A 24,116-nucleotide genomic window follows, 5' to 3' on the forward strand; every position below is an offset into this window, starting at 1 on the left:
GCTATGCACAGAAGAAGGGCATAGATTATGAGCAGACTTTTGCTCCTACATCCCGGATGACCACCATACAGTCAGTTATTGCAATGGCTGCATATTTTGTGTGGAATGTCCATCGGTTGGACATAAAAACAGCTTTCCTTAATGGAGACTTGCAGGAAGAGGTTTATGTCAAGCAACCTACTGGATTTGAACTTTATGGCAATGCGCTTCAGGTTTGCAAGCTTAACAAAGCTTTATATGGGCTGAAACAAGCTCCACGTGCATGGTATGCCAAGATAGATGCATTCCTGGCAAGTAAGGAATTACACAATAGTCCAACGGAAAGCACCCTCTGCTGTTAGAATTATAGATATAATTCAGCAGTGACCAATGTAATTTAATAAGCTAGTTAGGGGCACTTTTCCCTCTCTAAGAGGTTTTTCCCCCTGACTGCAGTTAGTCCACTAACTATGGTTAGTGACTACTAAGGTTTTGTCACTAGGACAAAACCTTATCTCTCACTTTTTCACTTGTACTCTCACACTCTTCTATTGCAACTAAGCTCTCAAGCTTTCAGCTCTCAACTCACTCTCTTGCTCTCTCTCTCCCCAATCTTACATTTGGTATTAGAGCAGGTTCAAGAGCTCCGTGCTCCCTGCTCCCTTCAACTCCTGCTCTCTGCCTCCAGCTCCAGCCCACCAACATCTCCCTGCTCCAATCGCTCGCTGTTCGTACTGATCTGCCGTACCTGCGTTGTCCGTACTGATCTGCCATACCTGCGCTATCCGTACTGATCGTGATCGTCCGTACCTACACTGACCGTCGTACCTGCTTCCGTACAGCAAGACTGCAGCGCCATATAGCACGTATTGCACCTTCGTCACCGTACAGCCTGAAGGCCCGCACGTATCTGCGTCGTACGCCTGTACTTCGCCGTACAGCAGGTCGTCGTACCTGCTTCCGTATAGCTCCTGCGTACAAACGACCGTACAGTTAGCCGTCCATACATGTGGCCGTACAGTTCATCGTCTGTACCTATGACCGTACAGTTCGTCGTTCGTACCTGTGATCATACAGTTCGTAGTCCGTACCAACCAACCGTACACTTATACACAGTGATGTCTGTGGTCCCATGAGGACTCCATCATTGGGTGGTCATCTCTACTTTGTTACTTTTACTGATGATTACTCCAATTTCACTTGGGTCTTTGGGCTAAAGCGCAAATCAAAAGTGTTTATGGTGTTTAAACACTTTTCAGCCATGGTTGAAAATGCAACTGGACTCAAGATACAGACATTGCGCACAGATAGAGGTGGGGAATACTTGTCTACAGATTTTGATGCTTTTCTGAAAGGCAAGGGTATTGTGCATCAACTCACAGTGAGGCTAACCCCTCAGCAAAATGGCAAAGCTGAGAGGAAAAATAAAACTCTTATGGAGATGGACAGATGTATGCTGAAAAGCAAACACATGCCTCACAAATTCTGGCTTGAAGGCCTAATGTGTGCCAACTACATCTTAAATCGGGCTCCCACTAAGGCTTTGAAAACAAAAACTCCCTATGAAGTCTGGAATGGGAGAAAGCCTTCAGTGGATCAATTCCGTGTCTTTGGATGCCTTGCATATGCTCATGTGCCAGTTGAATTTCGGCATAAGTTGTCAGATAAGGCAATTAAGTGCATATTTGTTGGGTACATAGCAGAAAGCAAGGGGTACCGTCTCTACAATCTTGCTACACGAAAGATCATTGTCAGTAGAGATGTGATATTTGCAGAAAATTCAGCTCACACTCAGGCTGAATTTCATATGCCTTCTTCTTCAAAGGATGTTTTTGAGGGGTTGCTACCCATTGTCTTGGGTTCCCCTGCTGATATTTCTGATGCAAATCAGAATTTACAGCCACCTCCCGATGCTCCAGTTCAGCCACAAGATGTCTTGCCACCTCCACATGCAGTGGAACAAGTGGTTCAGCAAGAAATTGCAGACATACATGCAGCAAAAACAGTCCCAAACTAGTTGTTACAGACTCTCAGGGAGAGTAAGATTGATGCTCCATTACCCGGCAGGACTCGCAGTACAGTAAGGCACATGAAAGGTGCTAATTCAGTGGAATCAGCATATGCAGGTACTCTTCTCGATGAGGAAGAGCCTGCAACATTCGAAGAAGCAAAGGACAATGTGCATTGGATGAATGCCATGCACGATGAATTGCAGTCCATTCAGAAAAATCAGACTTAGATGTCGTAGACTTGCCACCAGGTAAACATGCCATTGGTACACGATGGGTTTTCAAGGTGAAACGGAAGCCAAATGGCCCCATTGACAGATACGAGGCAAGGCTGGTTGCCAAAGGCTATGCTCAGAAAAAGGGCATAGATTATGAGGAGACTTTTGCTCCTACATCCCGGATGACCACCATCCGATCTGTTATTGCAATGGCTGCACATTTTGAGTGGAATGTTCATCAGTTGGACATTAAAACAGCCTTCCTAAACGGAGACTTGTTGGAAGAGGTTTATGTCAAACAACCTCCAGGCTTTGAAATTAGCGTGTGGATGCCCGCAACACCAGCCCTCCCCAATCCAACAGTCAATATTAAAAGCTTCTTAACTGAGGCAGCCCCAATGTATTCAGCTTGTTCATTGAGGCTCAGCCAAAAGTGTAATCTTTGTGCAATTGCAGTGCTGCAATAGACGCGATATGGAGGGCTAGCAAATCTAAAAGTTTCTATGACAAAACATTTCACCTAGACAAGGCAAAACGAAAACTTTACAAGATTCTTTTTCGTAGTTTTTTATGAATGAAATATGTTGCATCTACTTTCTTAGAAACGTTTGCATCTGTAATTGTTGAACTCCCAAAGTGGTGGTGTTCAACAACCAACTGAAGCTCCCATGCCTCTCACTCCTGCTAGCAAGTGCAGCTTTTGTTTTGGAACCAGGGATGCAATTTTGGTGGTGACCTCCTTTTGGGCTGGCAAGAGGGCTCTTATGGAAGCTCCCTCGAGGCCCCAAACATTCGCAGTACACTTTCCCCGGAGGATAAACAAGAGGTGAAGATTTCTGTTCAATCCCTCCAAGACAGCATTGGTGGGCCGCATTGTTGGCCTCACACCCACTCAAAGTCAGGTTCATGATTGTATATAGGCGCGATTTGGCGCTAGAGGGTGAGGGTGACCACATTCATGAGGTCACCATCTACGGGAGAGGAGTTTTTCTTCTCTAGCTGAGTTCCCCCAACATAATTCAGGTCCCCGTAGAGTAGAGCCCGATATTCCTCAGCCCACATCTGTTGATATGGATTTGATGCACCATGAGGCCCTCTTTCCTGTGATACTTCGTTTCCCCGGCCTCCCGAAGGAGCACAGTTAAATCTTATCTTCTATCAGGGGTGCTATGGTACAAAGCTACAGTCCCCACCTACGATGGCTTTGGTTCTAGCGGATGATGGGGTTCCTCGGCTCCGAGTGATCGCAGAGTAACGATAGTCCCTGCTAGAGGAGATTATCCTCAAGATCTTGGACGAAGGCGAGTTCTGTCACAAGTTTTGAGGTTTCAAGGTGACATCCAAGTGTGTGCATTTCGTGTTGTTGTCTATGTGTACGAGGCGGTCTCTCTACACGACCCACCCTCTATTGTCCTGAATGAGGTTGCGTTGAGTGGCGGCTCGACCACTACTGTGAAGGCAAGCTCTCGCAAGGTGTCCCTTTTGTTTGCAACAAGATCGAGCAACATATTGTCAAGAAGTTGAAAAATGCTACCACCTACACAAGGCACAGCAAAAGGTTTTTGTTCTGACATATCTTTTTTGTGGATGGATGCAGGTGAGTGGAGCTCCTTCGATATCATTTGCTTTGAACAATGCTGGTCAATTCTAATATTCCTTAGCTCTGCTAAGTTGCACAATCTGGTTGTATACAAACCGTACTAATACGTCATGTATTTATTGCCATATACTGTGGAAAATCATGTACCTTCTTGTAGTGAATCTTTCGAGTTCTCTCCAGCTTGTCTTTTTGTCCTAGTCTTGATTTTACAGCCTTGGAAGGGGGGTTCCATTGGTGCAATCGAGAACCCCTCCTGTCCTTTCTGAGGGCTTCAACTTTGCATCCATGTGAAAGGTGCAGTGGACCCACATACTATTTGACTTAATGAGGAATGCAGATGTTCAAGATGACAGCGTGGTTGGGACAGCTAAGCATCGGTTTCTTGAATAGATTCCGAGGGATTATGCCTTGTAAACAAGAAGTGCTAGCCACATTGGGGGTCACACAGGGAAGGCCTTCTCCCTTTCTCGCTCTATATTGCAAGGTTACCCTAACGCTCTTTTTCATTTTCTTTTGTGGCAGAGGCTCTAGGCTATTTTCTGCACTTCCAGGTGGTACGCCTCACTAGGGATGTGGTTCTCGATTCTCTAGGAGGAGGAGCTACTGGATTGAGTTTGCAAATGCCATGGCAATTTTTGTGGAGGACACGGCAATGAGTCTAGAGGGAGTTTGAGGAGCCCTTGAGTTGTGTTGTACGGCATCCACGGCTAGGATCAACCGAACCACACCAATCAACTTCTTCACGGCAACTGAGGAGGTTCAGGAGATCTTGGACCGGGGGCGCCCTTGGATTTCGTTGGATCCCAAGAGGTCAGACAACAAGGTACTTAGTCTACTAGGTAGGCATTCACATTTTAGAAGAGTAGCAGACTACCCTTGTGCAAGAGTGTGCGATGCAAGCTTTTGTATTGCAGCTCGGCCAAATTCACCTTCGCAGGGTGAGTCTCATGTTGAAGTTTTCACAGGGGCTGCATGGGGCAGCTTAGACACTTAGTGTGTAACATCATGTGGGTAGGATCAGACGGCACAACGAACACTAGAGGCAAGGTCGCCTGGCAAGTCGCGATATTGCCCCATGGAGGACTTGGCATCATAGACCCAAAGATGTAGAGCAAAGCGCTTTTGGGCAAGCTTGTAGTGCGAGGTCTCGCCCAAGGCTCGAAGCCCTTGAACCTCTTACTTTAAAGAGGGCTTCTCGAGAACACCACTCGCACAAGAGGTCTGTGGCAACAGTCTCATTGGTGGATCTTCTCAAAGGCTCCCATCATTTGGGAGAGCTTACCGCCGTTGATGAGGAGTTTATAGAGTTTAGCAATGTCTATCTGGGGGACTCATTCGGGCCACCCCTCAGTGTCATGAGGAGTTTGAGAGTTCTCTAGCCCAAGATCAAAAAGGCTCCAAGCTGGGACACATTGGTTGGGTGAAGTGGGATAGTGGCCCAATGGGAGCATGGAGTCATCTCCCCACAAAGACAAAGACATGTGCACAAGCCCTCTCTCACTTGAGGGGGGGAGGCACCCAAATGATAGAGATAGACTCCACCATTCCTCAGTCTTAGAAAGACGGTTTACACAGTGTCTCAACTCCCCCCCTTTGGTACTAACAGTACCGACAGTTCTCTAAGATAGCAACGCCCTTGAGGATTTAGTATTTGCATCGATCCCTTCGATCCTTCCACTCCAAGCATTTACAAAGTAGGGCTAGGAGTTCTTCTCTAGGCCAAAGACGGACGGAGACCTAGGGTTGGGGCCCTATACTTGCTTGAGCGGCAAAGGATCAGAGTAGAGAGTTGTTTGGGCAAGGACTTGACCATCGACCCAGGGCTAGCCACTTTGGGGCAGGATAGGTCACAATGGCACCTTTGGTTGTGGAGGGCTGGTCCCTTTGCAAGCTGCAGTGGGATTAGGGGGTGAGGTTTCGGCCTTTCAGAGTAGGGCACTTGGAGAGGGTTGTTGAGGTGCCTTTGTTGTTGAGCACGATACGCACTCGTTGTATGCCCCCAACTGAAGGCAGCGGCTTGGGCTCCTTCGGGAGACTAGATTGGAACAAGCAACACGTGCCCTAGGAGAACATCCCCAGATTTTGGTCGTGTTTGTGGACAAGCCGTCGGCCTCGAAAGCTTACTTATTTCTTCTGCATGGTTATCCATGGGGGTCTACCTATTGGCCCATGGCGTGAGCAAATGCGCCTTAATGGGAGGTGCCACCAATGTGCAGACTACGATCTTGGACACACCAGCTTACAAAATCAAAGAATAGAGGGTCTTTCGGATCGACTACAGGATGCGACTACTTCCCGACGGCATCTTGTTTCTTCCCCAAAGGATAGTATTTCAGAGAGGATTTCCAGCATCACTCCTTGGAGCATTTCGGTTGCCATTGCAGCTGGGTGATTGGAGGCCACTAGGTCCTCCGAGCTCGTTGCCATTTGGCAAGACATTATCTACACATTTGTAACTCGAATAACCGCTAAGAGGTAGGCGCGTTTCTACAAGGCTTGGCCTGCAGGGTCTTTCGGATCAGGATGCGACTACTCCCCGATGGCATCTTGTTACTTCCCCAAAGGATAGTATTTCAGAGACGATGTCCAGCATCACTCTTTGGAACATTTCGGTTGCCATTGCAACTGGGTGATTGGAGGCCACTAGGTCCTCCGAGCTCATTGCCATTTGGCAAGACATTATCTACACATTTGTAGCTCGAATAACTGCTGAGAGGTAGGCGCATTTCTACAAGGCTTGGCCTGCAGGTGTCGTAAATGTATTCGCAGAGCAAAGCATTCATTGGATGCACAGTCCCCCACCCTGTTTGTTGGCTTCCACAATCACGGCCACACCTATTGCTGATTTGTATGGTTGGTTTTTTCAAGCATTAATAGAAAGTTCTATTCTCTATTTACAAAAATGACCAACCAAAGTGCAACTAAGGATGCAAAGGCCAAGGCAAAGAACAAAGTGAAGCTGGACAAAGCAAGACGCAGCCAGCACTCCCAATGGATACCAAGCTCGAAGGAGCCAATGAAGGGATGCACAGAGCAGCCACATAGGCGGTGGTCAAAAATTCGCCAAGCCGTCTCAATAAGATCTTTGTGCAGGAGTTGTACCCTTGGGAACATAGCCTCTTGGTTCTTTGATTTGTCACACCATTAGAACGGTAGAGTTTCCTTGCAGAGGACATAAAACCAGTAGGGTCTGCAAGTGGTTGAACAAGGATGTCAGCATCAGAATCTAAGTCATCGTCTCTGGCCTGTTCCATGGGCTGTTGCCCTTCATGAACCTGGTTTCTTCTGAGCTGATCAAGCCTTCTGTTCATAGTGATGACGGAGTTCTGCCTTCTTAATCCATGGTCATCTCTTTGAGCCCCTGCAGTATAGGGTCTAGATAACCACTGTTGATCTGCTCCTGGCCTTGAGATGCTTGCACAAATGAGGTGCCATCTGTAATCCCCTGTTGGCTACTGCCAAGGACATCCTGATGATCAAGGGTGCCTTCTTGGACTCCTTCAGATTGAGCCAATGCCGAATGGAGCTGTTCCTTCCACCCTTGTAGTGTCAATCACAGCATCATCCTTGGGATTAGGCTCAAGATCTCCTATAGGTCGTTTCCTAGAGTGACCTCCAGGCCTCCTTGCAAGCATGTTTGTGATCTTGCCAACACACCGTTTAAAAAAAACAGAGTCTGCAGTCTATTTAGAAGCACTGCTTGTACACTGTGTAAAGCACTGTTTAGAACTTAGAAACACTGTAGAACAGTGGATTCTCTGCCAAAACATTGTATAGAAGCACTGTTGGAACACTGCAAAATCACTGTTTGAAAGGACTCAGACAGCAAATTCATTGTCCTCGTGGCAAATGCACAGCACAGCTGGCTAAATTAGGCTCAATCCTCAATGAATGCTGCATAAGCAGGCTAGAATAGAGTAGAAATTGCAATTAGGGATTAGAAGCCTCAAATTTTGTGGATTGTAAGCAGAAAGACCCAAAGTGCACCACCTGAGAACCAATCTCGAAGCAATAGAGAGGGCAGATGAACTGTAACCTGGTACAGGTATTCCAGCAGCTGAGGCGACAAACTATATGCAGTCAGAACAGAAATGGAGGCCATAAATGTCCAGATCGCTGCAGAAAAGTCTAGCCGCCTACGTCACATAAACCGGGCAATTTTGGCCCAATTGAGCTCAGCTGATTCCCAAACGTGGTACAGAGTTTGCTGCAGCTGAGGCGACTCCCTGGATGCAATCAAAACTTTATTTGGAGCAGTGGATCAAACCTGATCCGTCAATGTAGGAGGATAGAGGGATCAAATCTCTACATATCTGGATGGATGGGGTACCTCCATGTGCCAAGAAGATCCCCTCGAGAATGGCATGGTAACTCTTCATACCATGGCTTCCCTCTAATTAGAAGTGTGCTCGAACACAAGGGGCTCATCCACTCAATCCATTAGGAGCAATTTCGGGCTCCAATGTCCACAAATGAGGAGTCCAATGCTGGCTGAGAATAAAAGAGAGATTGAAAAGACCTGTGTGGCGGTAATTTCTAGGTGCACAGGTACCCAGACATTTCATCTGCAAACAACACATTTCACCAAAATGTTTCTAGACAAAACATTTCGTCATGTTTCATTGGCTCAAAAGAATGGTTTGTTGTTACCCATGCGAAGAGAGACTCTCATTGTGGGACTTGATTCTTCATCATGGTTTACATCATCGCCGTCATAGTAGATCATCATATTGGATGGTGTGAATGGTACCTCCATGTGTGTAGTGGATCCCCATGTGGACAAAGAACTCTTGGCCCTTACCAATACCTGAAGTCTCTAAGGAATCCATAATTGCCTTGCTTTAGAATCCCCAAATGTTGAAGCAGGAAGAGAAGGCATGCAGAGGCTACCCCTAGTCACAAATACTCCAGGCATCTCACAATCACTCCAAAACCTCATTGCTATCACTCACAATGTTTGGGAGGAAAGACTTGGAAGCTCTAATATCAGTCTCATAATCATGCAAGCTAACAAGATACAAACAGCCTTGTGAACTGCCTCCACCTAGAAGCATCGTGGAAGGTTCTTCCCCACAATATGCTCCATCATTCCTTTCTAACACCACTCTATTGAGATGTTAGTCTCATCATCAACTGCCTATTGACAGTAGGCTCTAAGGCTGCCACTTCTCCTGCTAATGCATGCCTTTGGAGAGACTTGAGTGGGATGCTCAGAGACATGTTAAAGAACTCCTTTTATTGCCAAGGAAGCAAGCCTGCCCCCCCCCCCCCCCCCGCGGGGGTTCCTGCCTTCCTGACCAACGGGCTTACTGCCCCCCACCTATGCCGCCATGAGGCCAGCCTGGTCTGCCACATCTAGGGCCTCATCCAGCACATGGAAGCTCTATAAATAGAACCCACTTGGGAAGCTACAGAACAAGTGGAACATCTGGGATTTTAATCCGACCATAACATGCTGTAAAGAGCTACATTGAGTGTACATCACCTAATGTTCAGGATTCATTTTATGTAATACTTTGATACTCCCACCCAAAAAAAACAATAAATCAACTTGCTGTGCTTAGACACAAGCCAAATGATTTGAGTGACAAGGGCACTAACGCACTCAAGAAATTATGAATGCAAAGTTCTCTCACAGTCAATTCATGGTCGTCGGCTCCCTTAATTGAGATCACTTTTGTAGAGAACAAGGAATAGAACAATAAATACTAACCGCTTCACATAGTTTGCAGGCAATGCAACGCTCTTCGCCAGTTGGGTACCTCCGAAGAGCATGTTCACCACGAAATCTAGGACTTAGCGGACCTTTTTCGAATGGGTAATTGATCTGCACTTCAAAGCTTTCCATCGATCAATAATTGCTGAGAAATTGCTGAAGGCACGCTTTAGCAAGAAAATGACATTAAAAATAAAGCTAACACGAACCGTCACTTTCTTGTCAAAAAAGTACTTCAGTGTCAGAGACATGCCCCGAAGCAGCTCAGTTAGAAATAGGGTATTCATGCTTTTGTCCAAAACTGCAACACCACCAAGTATTAACAACCATGTATCAAGAAACAGTCAAGAAACTTGTTCTCTCGTATCTACGAAATTTTAAGAAACTTGTTCTCAAGAAAGTTCCACAAATTTGATGACAGATTAAATCAGGAGCTTCCTACCAGTGCTCCAATCTTTTGAATACTCCTCAATTGGTGATGGAGAAGGAGCACCTGAAACACAGAACAAGAACAACTCAACGCTACACCCGAAATTATTCTGCAATCCCAAAAGTTTAAGCAAGATTATGTCCATAACTTTTCCAAATTCCCAGAATAACAGGGAGGACTTTATGTATACAACCGTTGCACAAGTATATCAGGTCAAGCTTTGATATGATCGCACTTTAACAAACTTGCAGGGTCAGGACCAGCTACAACCAACATTTAGCTGGTGGCTGTGCATGGGACCATGCATCACCAGTGAGGCCCTAACTTGGTAATACTCAGGACATACTCAGCTCTATAGTGCTTTTACTAAGCTGTACCTCATACCATTAACAAAAGCCTACGTGACTGAACTAAGCTCAGCTCTATAGTGCTTTTACTAAGCTGTACCTCATACCATTAACAAAAGCCTATAACATGAAATACTAAACCCCAGTTTCACAAATGCCCTAGATAACGCAAAGCACCCTTCTGTAGCCATCATAAGTCTATATATATCTAGATGAATCCAGGGGCATGCCAAACTCATCCTCAAAAAGCAAATGAGCAGTGCAGTTTTAATTCCGTGGCAATGACCCACAAAGTTCAAAACCATCTCTCCATCATGCATAGCAGGGACAAGCTACCATGAGTTCCCTAAAGATGTCATCAGCACCTAATGGTGGGTGTAAACACTGAAACCAAAGGAATTCCACAAAAGCACCATTTGGAAGAACAAAGCAATATAGCAAGAAGATGGCCACTCAAACTGGGTACAATCTCCTTCCTCTAGATGGGCGGCTCAACCTTCCCATGTGAAGTATTTCTAATATATATAGAGTGAAAGTAGCATGACAAAATAACCCCTCTGTCCACAAATACAAGGGATCCATAAACATAGCTCTTGGAGCTTGAGATTACCAAAGGCATTCAAGGGCCTTCTCAACAAAAAATTACCAAAAGCATTCAAGGCCTTCTCAACAAAATATTGCTCACTGCATAAATAGAAATGCAACTACAAAATCTAGCCCACGGCCATATCATGTGCTTCCTATGACACCTCAACTGTTATCCTAGCATGGTCTCTAACCCTCCTCGTATCTCCCATCACATGTACTCCAGGCACAATCACATTAGTAACAATCAATTGAACGAATCACCGAATCAATCAATCCCAACCTTGTTACACTTGACATACAATAGTCAAACAACACGAATAACATCCACAACATCACTAATAACATGGAATCACTCACAATTCCAACCATCTAGCATGGCGAAACACAGGCTCGATTAGGCATCCCCAACTTTATCACACAAAGCCACCTCTAAAACCCCCACCACATCCAGTGCGGTTTCATGGAGTACTTTGCTACAATCGCCCATATACGGGTCTCATATGAGCAAGACTATAATCAAATATCTTAAGCAACAAATAGAGTTTCCATAACATACCTCTTGCTTAGGTTGCGATCGACCTCAATGATTATAGGATCTCATGAGGTCTAGAAAAGCTTAAAAAGTCACTCAAACATTCTGCTTGCCGTTGCTTTCTATTGTCGTGTAGAGTTGTCACCGTAGACCGAGCACTATAGAGTTGTCAGTGTAGACTGAGCACTGTCTGATTTCGTTGGTCCTACTCTACCTACAAGGCCTGGGCAGCCCCAAACAGGCTGCTCCACATGCTCTTGCTGTTGCCAGCACCTCTGCCATCTTCCAGGGCCTCACATGCTGCATGCATGCTGCTTGAATTCTCAAATCTGGACCTGTCTCAAGCCCTTCCCTTCTACAAGTCATCCTCTCCCATGTCCTCTTTTTTTTTTTTTGGGGGGGGCGGGGGGGGGGGGGGGGGGGGGGGGGGGGTTGTTGCGTCTTAGCCCCTTAATCATGTGTTCATCTTTTCACAATCAATATTTGTTGGAGGTCAACATCTCCTGATAACACCTAGAGAGTGAGGGCCTTGTTTGTGGGTGTGCCCGCCCACTGTGAGGCTAGGGTAGATGAGTGAGGGCATGTCTTGTGGGTGTGCCCGCCCCCCGTGAGAGTAGGACTGAGTGGCTATCCAATGCCTCTTGCTGGTCCAAACGAGAAGCACTCAAGGCATCCCATACGTGTAACCGATGTGGCCAGAAAGGTCATTATTGGCGGCAATGTCCCCAAAGGAACACTGAGGGGCCCAGTACCCAGTTGGCCAATAGTGTTACTGCTGCGACGACTTATACTCCAGCCTTCTAGCAGCACATGGCAAGTCCTGCCAGCAGGTTGACTGGATCCAGATGGAGAATTGCTTGCTTGTTTTGTGGCAGAGGGACCTGCCGATCAGGTGCAACTAGAAGGAAGTCATTTATCGAGGCAGGCTTTCAGGTAGGACCTCGAGCCACGAGGAGTTGTTCCTTGTTACCCGTATGTCTTTTGTTTGGATGTTATGACATGGCAGATCCAAAGGGGGTCTCCTAGTGTTCTGCTACAGCTATTGTCTGATGCTGTTGGAGATCTAGATGGGTCAGCAGATTGCCATGCAGGAACCCAGACACAGTTGATTGATCCTTGTGAGTTATTATATGCCCGTTGTCATTGGAGCACTGAAGTTCATCGATCTGGCGATCGCGTACCAGTTTGGACTTGAGAGGGGGCTTCAAAGGGGGCTACCTAGCTCTGAGATACAGGCGCCCATGCAAGGAAGCAGACCTTGCACCGGTGGCAGTATCAGTTAGATTATTGTTGGAGTACCTTCTGTTGGAGTGATGTATCAGTACCAGCACCTGGACTGTTGCACCAAATGACCCAGTGTACCTGAGGAGTGTACCTAGCGCCTGTGGCCTGGGAGCAAATTTCTAGGATTCCAGTGATTGTGCTGAGGTGGTTCACGCCAAAAAGGGGCTTCTTTGACAATACCTCTGGCAGTCTTCAGCGATAGAGTATCACACAATGGATTCCTCCAGTTGTTCCAGCAGCACACCAAGCTCCCTGGCGTCTCTATTACATCTAGAAGCTGAGAGGGGGTGTTGGAGGTCAACATCTCTTGATGTCACCTAGAGAAAGAGGCCTTGCTTGTGGGTGTGTCCACCCAATGTGAGGCTAGGGTAGATGTGTGAGGGCCTCGGTCGTGGGTGTGCCACGCCCCCCGTGAGAGTAGGATTGAGTGGCTACCCAGTGCCTCTTGCTGGTACATGTGTTGCCACGATGGCCATGGAGGATCCCGAGAGGGGTGCGGATATGTGAGGGCGTGTCAGCCCTGTTGTCTGCCGCAGGTCAGCCCTTATAGGCACCTCTTATAGGCCCTAGATGAGGGCTGTGGAGCAGGGGGTGGGGGCCGACCTGCAGGTCGGCCACCTTGGCTGGTTGCAGCCCCCCATAGGCTGGGGGATGAGCCGCCTTTATAGGGCGGTGGGCAGCCCTAGTGGTGGGTCGGCCCACCTAGGCTGGTCGGCCCTACTACAGAGGGTCGGCCCCCTTCTATTTCAGCTGACTAGGGAGGGGGGGCTGCCTATGTATAGGCCCCCCTTTCTCCTTGTTTTGTATCACTTGCTGGAGCAGGATAGCCAGCCCAATAGAGCAGTTCTGGAGCAGGGTTGTAGAGCAGATCATCCACCCCTGTGTGCCTCCTGTTGTTGAGGTTGTTGAGCTGTCCAGTGGAGCTCTCGAGCAGCCTGTTGTGCAGAAGTTTTCCCGCAGTTGTGGCGGGGCTTTTGCCAGGGATCACTTGCAGTTCTCTTGTGCCTTTCTCTCCTTCTCAGTGTGAGGCGTGCTCTCTCTCTCTCTCTCTCTCTCTCTCTCTCTCTCTCTCTACCCGTGGCAGCTCCGCCCCCTCCTCTCCTCTCCTGCACGCTGCCCCCACTGCAGCTCCGCTCCTGCCTGCAGCCCCGCCCTTGCTGCTCCACCCTACTCTCCTTCTCCGCCCTGCCCCGCTCTCTGCCCGCGCAGCTCCCCCTCCGGCCCGTGCAGCTCCCTCCCGCCCTGCAGCCCCACCATCGCTGCTCTCCGCTCCAGCCCGCCCGCTCGCTGCCGCCCTGCAGCACTGCCTCCCCTCCCGCCTTCACAGCTCCCCTTCCCCCGCCTTGCAGCTCTCCTGTCAGCCCTCCCTTGCCACTACGCTCTCCACCCTCATCCATCCATCCTCTTCCACCCTCCGCCTCACAGCCCCGCCATTTCTGCCCCCCGGACTGGGTGTGTCTCCCGTCATTGGGGGGAGGGCTGGCTCATGCTCCCACTCCCGCTCCAAGACCTACATCGAACACAGGACCAACCAGGAAAAATGGGGAAAGGTGGCAAAGATACCGATAAAGCCGCCAAGAAAGACGATAACAAAAACAAGAAACAAACACAACTGAAACTCGAAGATGTGAACACACGCTACAACCGCAGTGGACTCGGAGTTGACAGCAAAGCGAAGTCGGGGTCCACCTCAGCCTCAGCTTCAGCTTCAGCGTCAGCCTCAGCCTCAACCTTAGTCTCAGCTTCCATCTCAGCTACATTCTTATCCTCAGCTTCAGCACCAGCCTCAGCCTCAGCTTCAGCTTCAGCGTCAGCCTCAGTTTCAGCTCCACTTCCATCCACAGCCTCTACATCCGCAGCTACAGCCACTAGCACTGATATACCCCTACCCATGATATCGATGGCTCCACCCTCCCCTAGGATAGAGGGGTTGTCACTGGCACCATCTCTCCCATCTCTCCCTTCTTCTCCCGCTACAGTTTCCTCTCCGATTATGACACCTACTTTGGAGGGGTCATACACTATTCCGCACTACTCAACCTTTTTCTCCCCTCTTCCTCTCTGTCAGCCCACGTTCCCACACCCTGCTGGGATCGCCTCCTCCAGGCCACTATCATCTCCATATCGCACCCATCTCACCCAGTCATCACCCAGCCTCTAGTCTCATCCCCACACTTTCATGCCACAGTCCTTTCAGTTTCCACGACACAGACGAGCTGACTCATTAGAGGCTTGGGAGACCTTGCTGATGGAGGTACATAGCATTCAAGAGCGCGAGATGGAGCTGTCACGCTTTGCACAGGAGCACACGCTTCACCCAAGGGCAGGCGCGTCTTATACAGGAGCAGGCTCAAGCTATCCGAGACCAGGGTGATCTTATTCAAGGACTCAAACAGGAGATCTCACAGCTCCGACAGGAGGTCACTGCTATACGCACAGTCCAAGGGAGCACCCCAGTGGTGGAGGCACAAATTGCGAGCATGCAATCTCCCATTGAGGAGACATCCATATGGGTCGACGTAGCCAAACGGGAACCTGCAAGGGTAACCGTTTCGACTACCCTCTTGAAGCAGCAGCAGAAAGCCAGTAAGACTCTCAACATCAGAGTACGGGGGATCCCACGCATTGAGGCTACACTGATGGCAAATGCAATGGCCTTCGTGGCCACTACTCTAGGGGCGACTGAGCACAGGATTAAGAGAGCATGGCGGGTTGGGAGGAACCCCAACCGAGAGCAGCCCCTTATCATACGGTTCCCTGACGCTCAGGTACGACTCTCAGCTTTGCATCGTACAGGTTGAGAAGAGGTGCTTCCTGTTGCAGCAACGGGATCAGACCCGCAAGGAGGGAAGTGGGCAATAGTACGAGATGGACAACTCCTTACAAGCCTCTGTCGGGCACCCATCTCCTCTCCCACATAGGGGGGCAGGGTCTATGAGACTCAGATATCCGAGACCCTATCCTACACCATCTAGAACTATAATGGTACCTTATGGTCAAAACCAGGGAATTTCTCGAAATCCTACACAGGTCACGACATAGTCTTTTATACAAAGACACATCAGAGTCTAGAGCGCCCACTACCAATAGTCGAAGGATATACATGGGAGTTTGCCTACAGAGATGAGACGAGGGATACAAGAGGGGTTCGAGGGTCAAGAGGAGTTGCAGTCCTTTACAGATCCACACTTTTGGGGGCCATCTCAGTAGAGCAGAGAGATACACATTCCAGGTTCCTCTGGATCCGGATTCAACACATGGATAGCCGGGATCTGTTTATTGCCGTTTGCTACTTCCCCCCCTGAGACCTCCCACTTTGCCAGAGATATTTGAGGTGAGGATGAGACATCCCCATTTGCTTCTCTTTATCAGTTGTTAGCTTCTCTAGCCGTGGAGAAGTCCTCCTAGTTGGGGACTTCAACACGAGGACAGGCGCTCATCAGGCACCACTCCTCGACTTCAGGGATGATTCTACTCTACTTCCAAACATTGACCTTGAGGAGGCAGGTATGCTACGGGTTTCGGCTGACAGACGAGGACTTTTCACATCCTATGGATAGGCCCTATTAGACCTCGGGAGGATACATGATCTCGTTATTTATAATGGTCTTTACAGATGGCCCGCATCAGGTGGTTTCACGTGCTTTCCAAATGGGGGAAGCTCCAGTGTTATGGACTACATCATGGGATCCCCTGCCTTCACATCTCGCATCACTGACTTTACCGTAGCACCTCTCCCTCCAAGGGCTGATCACACCTATCTTTTCTTTAGCATTTCTACTCCCCGTCGCACAGCACTCTCCACCCCGCTTAGCTCTTACTCCACCTACCATGATTTACGCTTTGATCGCGATCACTCACCTACTCACTCTGGCCGTCTATACTTACTCATCGCCTACATTGACTTTATACCCCTTTTAGAGGACCGTGCTGCCCTAGTCACCCGCTCACTACACGAGGCTGCTCTCCACGTTTTCCCCCACACCACCCGCCCACCCCCCCTAGCTCCGTACCTTGTAATAGCTGGTACAATGATGAGTGTAAGGCTTTACGCCTTCAGCTCAGATTCGAAACCAAAAGCAATCTTCCAAGCGAACTAGAGACGCTACACGACTACCATCGACTAGTACGCAGAAAGAAACTAGACTTTGTCCGCCGGAATGAGGAGGAGCTACCGAACATTCTGTTCAGTAACAACTCTAAGGACTTTTGGCAGAGATTTCTAGAGGCGCGGTCCCCCTCACCACTCACTGACACTCAGGTGTGGTTCGATTATGCACGCACACCCCAAATCAACCATTCCCTAACCTCTCACATATGCCACGCCCCACATCCTGCACCCTCTTCACTAGGGGGGGGGTAAAGGATGCCGTAATGAAACTTCATAATGGCCGAGCGAAGGATCATGAGGGACTATGCATTGAGTTCATTGCATATGGAATTAACCTCCTAGCCCCGATCTTAGCAAAGCTATTTAATGAAGCTGTTTGTTTGGGGTTTCCACGCACCTCTACCATCAACACTATCTCATCCATTCACAAGGCAGGGGATCCCATGAGCCCGGAGAACTACAGGACCATTATGATTGGACATGTCATGTCCAAGATTTATGCATCAGTGCTTAATTCTGAGGTCAACAGATTTGCAAAGTGTCAAGGACTTAGAGCAACGGGACAGTCCGGATTTAGACGTGATCATGGGACCATGGACCACATTCTCACGCTCAGATGTATCATCGAGGAGGCGAGGGCACGGAAGCAGAGAGTTTATTGTTGCTTTGTGGATTTTCGCAAGGCATTTGACACGGTTCCGAGAGCCCGCCTCATATGACGCCTACAGGATTTGGGTTACGACCAGGAGATCATTTGGGTTGTCATGGCACTCTATGAGCGAGTTTCAGGCAAAGTCCCGGCGGGTGGACAGACGAGATCATGAGCACTATCGGGGTCAAACAAGGGTGCCCATTATCACCTACCTTGTTTGGCCTCTATATTGACGAGCTTTAGACAATGATGTAGACACAAGGGGAGGTAGGTTTCTCTCTTGCAGGCACGCTGATCCGGATATTGCTTTACGCAGATGACGTGGTTCTCTTGTCTTCCTCAGCAGAGGGGCTCCAAAGACACCTTGACGCATTACAACCCTTTTGTGAGTCTCACGATTTGAAGGTCAAACTGGGTAAAACCAAGGTTATGATCTTCAATACTACATCTCGACCCGTTATGCGCCAGGAGCAGTTCACATTTGATGGGTCACCTGTTGAGGTAGTTGCATCATACACTTATCTTGGGGTCGTCTTTTCCGGACCCAGCTTCACTATGAGACCCACAATGGAGGCACGCTTGGGCAGAGGATATGCTTCATTGGCTAGACTAGAGAGGCAGTGCTTCCGCTCTCACTTTCAGGATCCACAGACCAAAGGGTTGCTTTTTGACTCCTTGGTCCACCCAACAAGGATGTATGGCAATCCATGTTCGGGGCCAGACTTATCAGATACAGAGTGGGCCAGGGTGGAGCGGCTACAGGTCCTCATGCTATCATGGATGATCCATGGTAAGCCATCTGTTCCTCACCAGATCTTTCGGGCAAAGTTTGGGTCACCCCCCATTACAGCTAGATGCTGCATTTCAGGTCATCACGTATCTGTACCAAGTCAAGGAGTATGGGGATTACACCTCTGGGTGTAGCAAGCTACCATGGCTAGCACTGTCCTCTTCTATGGCACTTGCAACAGGGGGAGACCAGAGGTGCTAGTATGCACACACACAGAGATGGTTTGGGGGGCTGGGGCTCCACATGGACAGACTACCTCCATTCCAATACAGTATGGATGCTCCGTTTTCTCCCCTCCTATCACACGTTGTCAACCAGGTTAGCCGTGAGGATCTACTACAGCTAAACACATTCCGGACCTCGTTGGGCCCGAGTGATCTTCCAGTGAAGCTGGGCTTCTACAGAGATCACTTCTTATATATCACAGCGGAGGGTTTCATTGACCCACCAGGATACACGGAGATTCACCTACCCCCCTCGCAATTCACCCAGCCCCCTCGCTGAGGATCTCTCTTGGGTAGTTCCGGGTTTCCTCACACAGACTTTGTATCGAGAGCGACAGAGCAGAGTGACTACCCAGGGAGAGGCGCATATGCACATTGTGTGACATGTAGGAGGTTGAGACAGAGGAGCATGTCATCTTCAGGTGTCTTGTTTACTATGAGATCCGAGGGCGTTTCTACTGCCTCTTCACAAATAGCTATGGGATTTTGGTATGTTTCCTCTCCTACCCAGACCAGCGATGTTTGGCAGGTTTCATTCATGAGACACTTAGACACCGCGAGAGGATACTCCGAGCACGAAGCCAGGGGCAGACTTCTTCCTCGACTGACCCCTCTCAGAGCTCTATCACGGAGTTCTTTCAGCCAGACCACGTAGACCCCTGCGGGACGAGGCCTCGACATGACCGTGACCCGGAGCCGGTGACCCGACAGCTCAGACAGAGGATTGACACACAGATCACACTAGGGGACATCCCCTCCTTGTTTAGAGTCGGAGCTCGACCAACAGGGGTCACAATGGCCCTGGTTAGACATACAACTACGACCAAGGGACGTGCTAGGACTACACCTTTGAGGGGGCGACAGCACTCTATTACCGACCTCATGCCTCCACTGCCTCGTCCATCCTGACGTCTTGTAGTTGATGATGATGATGATGGATGATGATGCTGAGAGTGATATATAGTCGACTACCAACATGACTATGCGGTACTTAGGACTTAGTACTGCCATTTTGCATTGGTGTGGATGCTCGTTTAGTAGCTCCACTACCACAGCTCATTGTATCAGGTTTTTCACAGTCTCATAGACCCATTGGTCTTCCGAAGACTTTAATAAACTCTCTCTCTCTCTCTCTCTCTCTCTCTCTCTCTCTCTCTCTCTCTCTCTCTCTCTCTCTCTCTTCTGTTCATTTCCGCTGCACTTCTCACAATATTGTACATGTCACTAAATCGTCCTTGTAAATGTATGAGTAAAGCAATATTCCACAATCTTATACAAAGCAACCTTTCCCTTCCCCTTTAGAGAGCATTGAGAGGTTTCACAATTGACCCATGACACCTTCACTCTAATGTGATAGTCATGCATGACACCTCCATCCTCCATCCTCATGGTGATCAGTTGATTCTAGAGGTTGAGGTGTTAATCTCATACAGGTCCTTCAAGATGTCCCATGCTTCTTTTGAGATATCCATCAATTGAAAGAGTGGGATTGCCACATCTGCTATCATACCAATGATCATTGACAGTGCCTCAGCATCCCTTTCCTCCCACTCTTCCACCTCATTGGGGTTGCAAGTTTTACTACCTTCCCCGTCGCATCCACTATGTCTTGGGGTTTCTGCTCCCCTCATGTCTTTTCTTTCCACACCTTCCTTGCCACCATGTGGCTCCGCAGCTTCACTTTCTAGATTCGGTAATTATCCCCAATCGCTTACCCCCCTCTCCAAATTTAGAAACGGCATCCCCGAAGCCATTGGAAATTGGAATGAAATTCTTGGAATAGACTTAACACCAAAGATGCAACTTATAAAAACTTTGCTTGACAAAGGCACATTTATCTAAATCTAGGTCACCTTCCATCTCGCAAATATATCTGTCCTTCTGATGCTTGAGTAAATCTCAAAAATGTGAGCTTGAGTTGCGATCACCAAACACAGGTTCTCTCCTTCGTGCAACAATGCAATTGTCTCTCCCTCCGGTGGTTGTGGTGATGCCTTTCTGGCACTCCTTACTTGGACCTCCCTCCTCCTAGAACTGCAGCCCAAATTTGAGGTGGCCAGACTGGATGTACCTCGTGCCGAGAGGAGAATCCTCGTAACATCTGGTCTCATGGAACACAACCTCAACTCTCAGAGGAAGAAATGAAGTTGGGTGCCTCTCGAAGCAGAATGCATTCCATGAGAAGAAGTCCTGTCCTGTTCATGTTTTCCTTTGAGATGAGGCCGGAAGAGGCCTTGTTGGTGCGAATTCTATGCTGAATTGAGGGGCTACCACGTATCGAGGTATTAGGTCCTCTATACGCTGCATATTTGCAAGGGAAACCCATTTCAAGGTGATTCAAAGAGGAGGTGCCTATGATGAGGTAAATGTGCAGCAAGGAGAAGATCCATGGAGTTTCTATGGCACACCGGAAGAAGATGAGCCTCAGTTTAAAAGGGCTAATGACAGGGTTGATGCATGTGACACGGTTGTACAGCCAATTGTGTTGTATGACGGCCTGTGCAGGCTGTAAGGCAGCAGTGGTTGTCTGTACGGTGCAAATTCCTAGGCAGCAAGGAGAGGTGCAAAGGTACCTCTTCCATGTAACCATGAAAGGGTACAACCATTCAAAAGTGTGTTGTCTTTCGCGAGCGAGTTGGTGTGATCACGTGGGATAAGTCCAGAAAATGTAGGTGTGAAACTTCATGAAAGTGTGTCCCATGGGAGAAAAGGTGTGACCTTTCACAGTGGGGTTTGAAGAGAGATGGCTCTTCATGAAAAGGCTCTATCCGTTCGGTGAAGAGGTGCATCCTGTGGTTTGGACAGCCCAAGCTAGCCACACCTGTGAGCCGCCATATGAGGACTTGGTGGCAGTAGATCTGGCAAAATAGGGATGGAGAGGCTGCTGTGGCAGCACTGTCTGTGGATAACAGACAGGCTGTTTATAGGTCAGATTCCTCAGACCGGATGAGGTAAAAGGGAGGGGTAGGGGTTGGCAAAAGACAGACTGCCAGGTCAGCAGTCTGGTCAGGTCAAACCCGACCTAGGGTTGGCCCCAGGTTGCCCACCAGTAGGCTGGGGCTGGAAGAGTGCCCAGCAAAAGGCCAGATGGAGGAGGCTTGTGGATGATTTTATAGGTCCTAGATCTGGTCAGCCTGCAGCAGCAGGTCGGCCAGTAAAACAGGGGCCTAAGGAAGGGTCGGCTGTCTGTAGCAGATCATGGGCCGCTAGACTGGTCAGCAGTTCCCTGGTCGGCCCTACTCTAGTGTGGCTCAGCTAGATCCAAGGGTGGGGGCCAGACCAGCCCCTCACCTATAAAAAATGGGCCACAGCCTTTAGTCCTTTCAAACGGTAGAGCCACTGAAGGCAGAGCACAAGACAGGCGGAGATCCTGTGCAGCATTAGCAGCCCTCTGAGGTGCATAAAGTGCAGCACGAGCTGCAGGTGTTGGCACTCAGGAGGGTGCATCCATTTTGTACAGAGTTTGGCCCATGTTGGTGAAGTATAATATGGAATTTGGTGTATATTTCTTCAAATCTGAGTGCTCGCTTTGAGTTATACTTGTGCACACATCTTCTATAAGTGAACCTGGTTGTTGCTCGAGTCTGGCAAAGACTTCTGCTTAGTGTTTAGGCTATCAGATAACTTGATCCTGTGGTATCAGATCAACGTTTGGCAGTTTCTCTAAGTACTAATCCTCAGGAAAGCCTTTTGAATTACCCATTTTGGGTTGAGATAGTCCTTGACACGATCTATTGGTCGCAACCCCATGATTTTAAAAAATTCTTTCATTCAATATTCCTTTTTCCGGTAACCAAAAACATAAGCTTTCTAGTCATATCACCTTCTGCTCATCAGATCTTAAACTATGTTGTTTTGCCCCTAATGCATGCATTGCAAACTCTGCCGCTTCATGACCATATAGGCAAACCACTCACCCTTCCCACTGCTTAATAATTTTAGATTTTTACACTGAAATAGCCATATATTTCATGCCACATAGTCATCTTTCGGATTGAAGACTCTAATACATGCTCCCATTCAGACGTATGGACCCATCTTCTACCTCCATGTAATCACCGAAATGATTTAAGTGACAAGCCATATGATCGGATGCTTTGATCCACCATCTTTGCTTTGAACCGTCTGCAACCAATTGCAGAGCTTTAACTAGCTCGTTTTCTTGTTGCATTTGTGCATCACTAGTCTCCTCTCTTGCAGTGATTTTATTCTCTTATGTATCACAATGCTTCCTGGGACATTCATATTCGTAATGACCTAATTTATTCCAGCGATGATAATTTCATAAATGTTGCTTGAAGATTTCTCCTTCGTTGGCTGGCCCGAAGTTGCCTTTGTAACTGCCTTTTAAATGTCCCTTGGCTCTTGGCTTCAAGTGAACTGCTTCCACCCCTTAACCCGACAAGAATATACCAGAATTGAGTAAGACCTTTTCAGTAATGAATATGTTGACTTCTGTACTACCCAATTCCAATTGCAATTTCTTTTAGATCGTTTTATGTTAAGACATCAAAAAGCTTCAACAAGAAAGAAAGTTCACAACTTTGAATTCTAGCTTTAACTCTAAGGGTAAAAAACAATGGGCTTACTAACAAGCGACACTTTTACCTTATAGCCATAATTAGATTATCCCCGCTCCACTGCGTATACGACATTCTTGTGAAAATTTTACCCGGTTATCGAAAACACAAAGCCCGACAATCTAATCGCAATTCTCCCATTCTAGTAATAGAGGTGTTGTCGACGGCACATAATTATGTCGGAATGAGCAACGCAAGAAAATCATCTGACTAAAAAAGAGGACCCGCACGTTCATTTGAAGGTTGAATTGCTGTGTGTCCCAATCCATGATCTAATTTCGGAAAGGTAAGGCAAGCCTACCGTAAGACTTGAAACGCCTGCAAACTTAACAATGACGAAAAAGGGTGCGTTACCATTGGGTGTGGACGTGTGAATGGATCTACGCAGGACGGCTGTGGAGCGCAGAGAAGGAGAGGGTCGAGAGGTGAGCAAACGCGCGCCTGCTGACCTGAACATGTTTGCGATGATGGTAAACCTCAACAATGCCTGGGCAAGAGGAGACCTTTTGTATACAAAAGAGATCAAAGATGGAATACAAAAAAGACATCAAAGTTGTTCCACAACCAAGAGCAAGAGGAGTTTGAATATTATGCCACAAGGCTATGCCACTTCATCCACCCCATCCCGGCCGCAACGTGGCAGCCACGGCAGCGATGAGATGTTCCTCCGCCTCCAAGAGGCACAAAAGGGTGGAGTCGATGCCACATCAGATTCGAGTCTTTACACGTGGCACCAATGTGTCCAACCAATGAGCACATGAGAAGGAGGATGACTGGCGGAGTGTTTTCTTAGAGCCTCCAACGAGCCCACGTGGTGCGTTTCTCGATGGTGTTCTTTCGTTGATCGCTTGACGCTTTATCTTACTCCTAACCCCCCCAAAAAAAATGTTGGCCGATGTGACGCTAACTCTGTGTGTATGGCCATCAAAATGAAATTCTTGGGTAGCCAAGCTTGGGCACCTACTTATCCACCACTCGTTTTTATTTATAAGTTTTCTATTTAATATTGTTTTGTTGGCAGCAACAACAGACGTTGGGTGGTCTGAAACCCCCCAC

The 24,116-nt window shown here is 48.2% G+C and overlaps 1 protein-coding gene across 1 annotated transcript in view; it reads right to left on the bottom strand.

Moving 5' to 3' along the window:
* LOC147893711 (uncharacterized) overlaps positions 1-23,629 on the bottom strand; it is a 33,543-nt gene extending 9,914 nt beyond the window's left edge. The window contains exons 1-4 of the mRNA XM_087385801.1: positions 23,415-23,629; positions 9,965-10,015; positions 9,732-9,823; positions 9,520-9,633 (exon numbers count right to left, since the gene is read on the bottom strand). Coding sequence (XP_087241927.1) covers positions 9,520-9,633; positions 9,732-9,823; positions 9,965-10,015; positions 23,415-23,517 — 360 coding nt within the window. The 5' untranslated portion in view covers positions 23,518-23,629. The remainder of the gene's footprint in view (positions 1-9,519; positions 9,634-9,731; positions 9,824-9,964; positions 10,016-23,414) is intronic.
* Positions 23,630-24,116: the final 487 nt, after the last annotated feature.

This window comes from Dipteris shenzhenensis, chromosome 15 (assembly GCF_047967505.1).
Source record: "Dipteris shenzhenensis isolate YYH24624 ecotype China chromosome 15, Dip_SZ_1.0, whole genome shotgun sequence".
In the NCBI taxonomy this organism is placed as follows: domain Eukaryota; kingdom Viridiplantae; phylum Streptophyta; class Polypodiopsida; order Gleicheniales; family Dipteridaceae; genus Dipteris; species Dipteris shenzhenensis.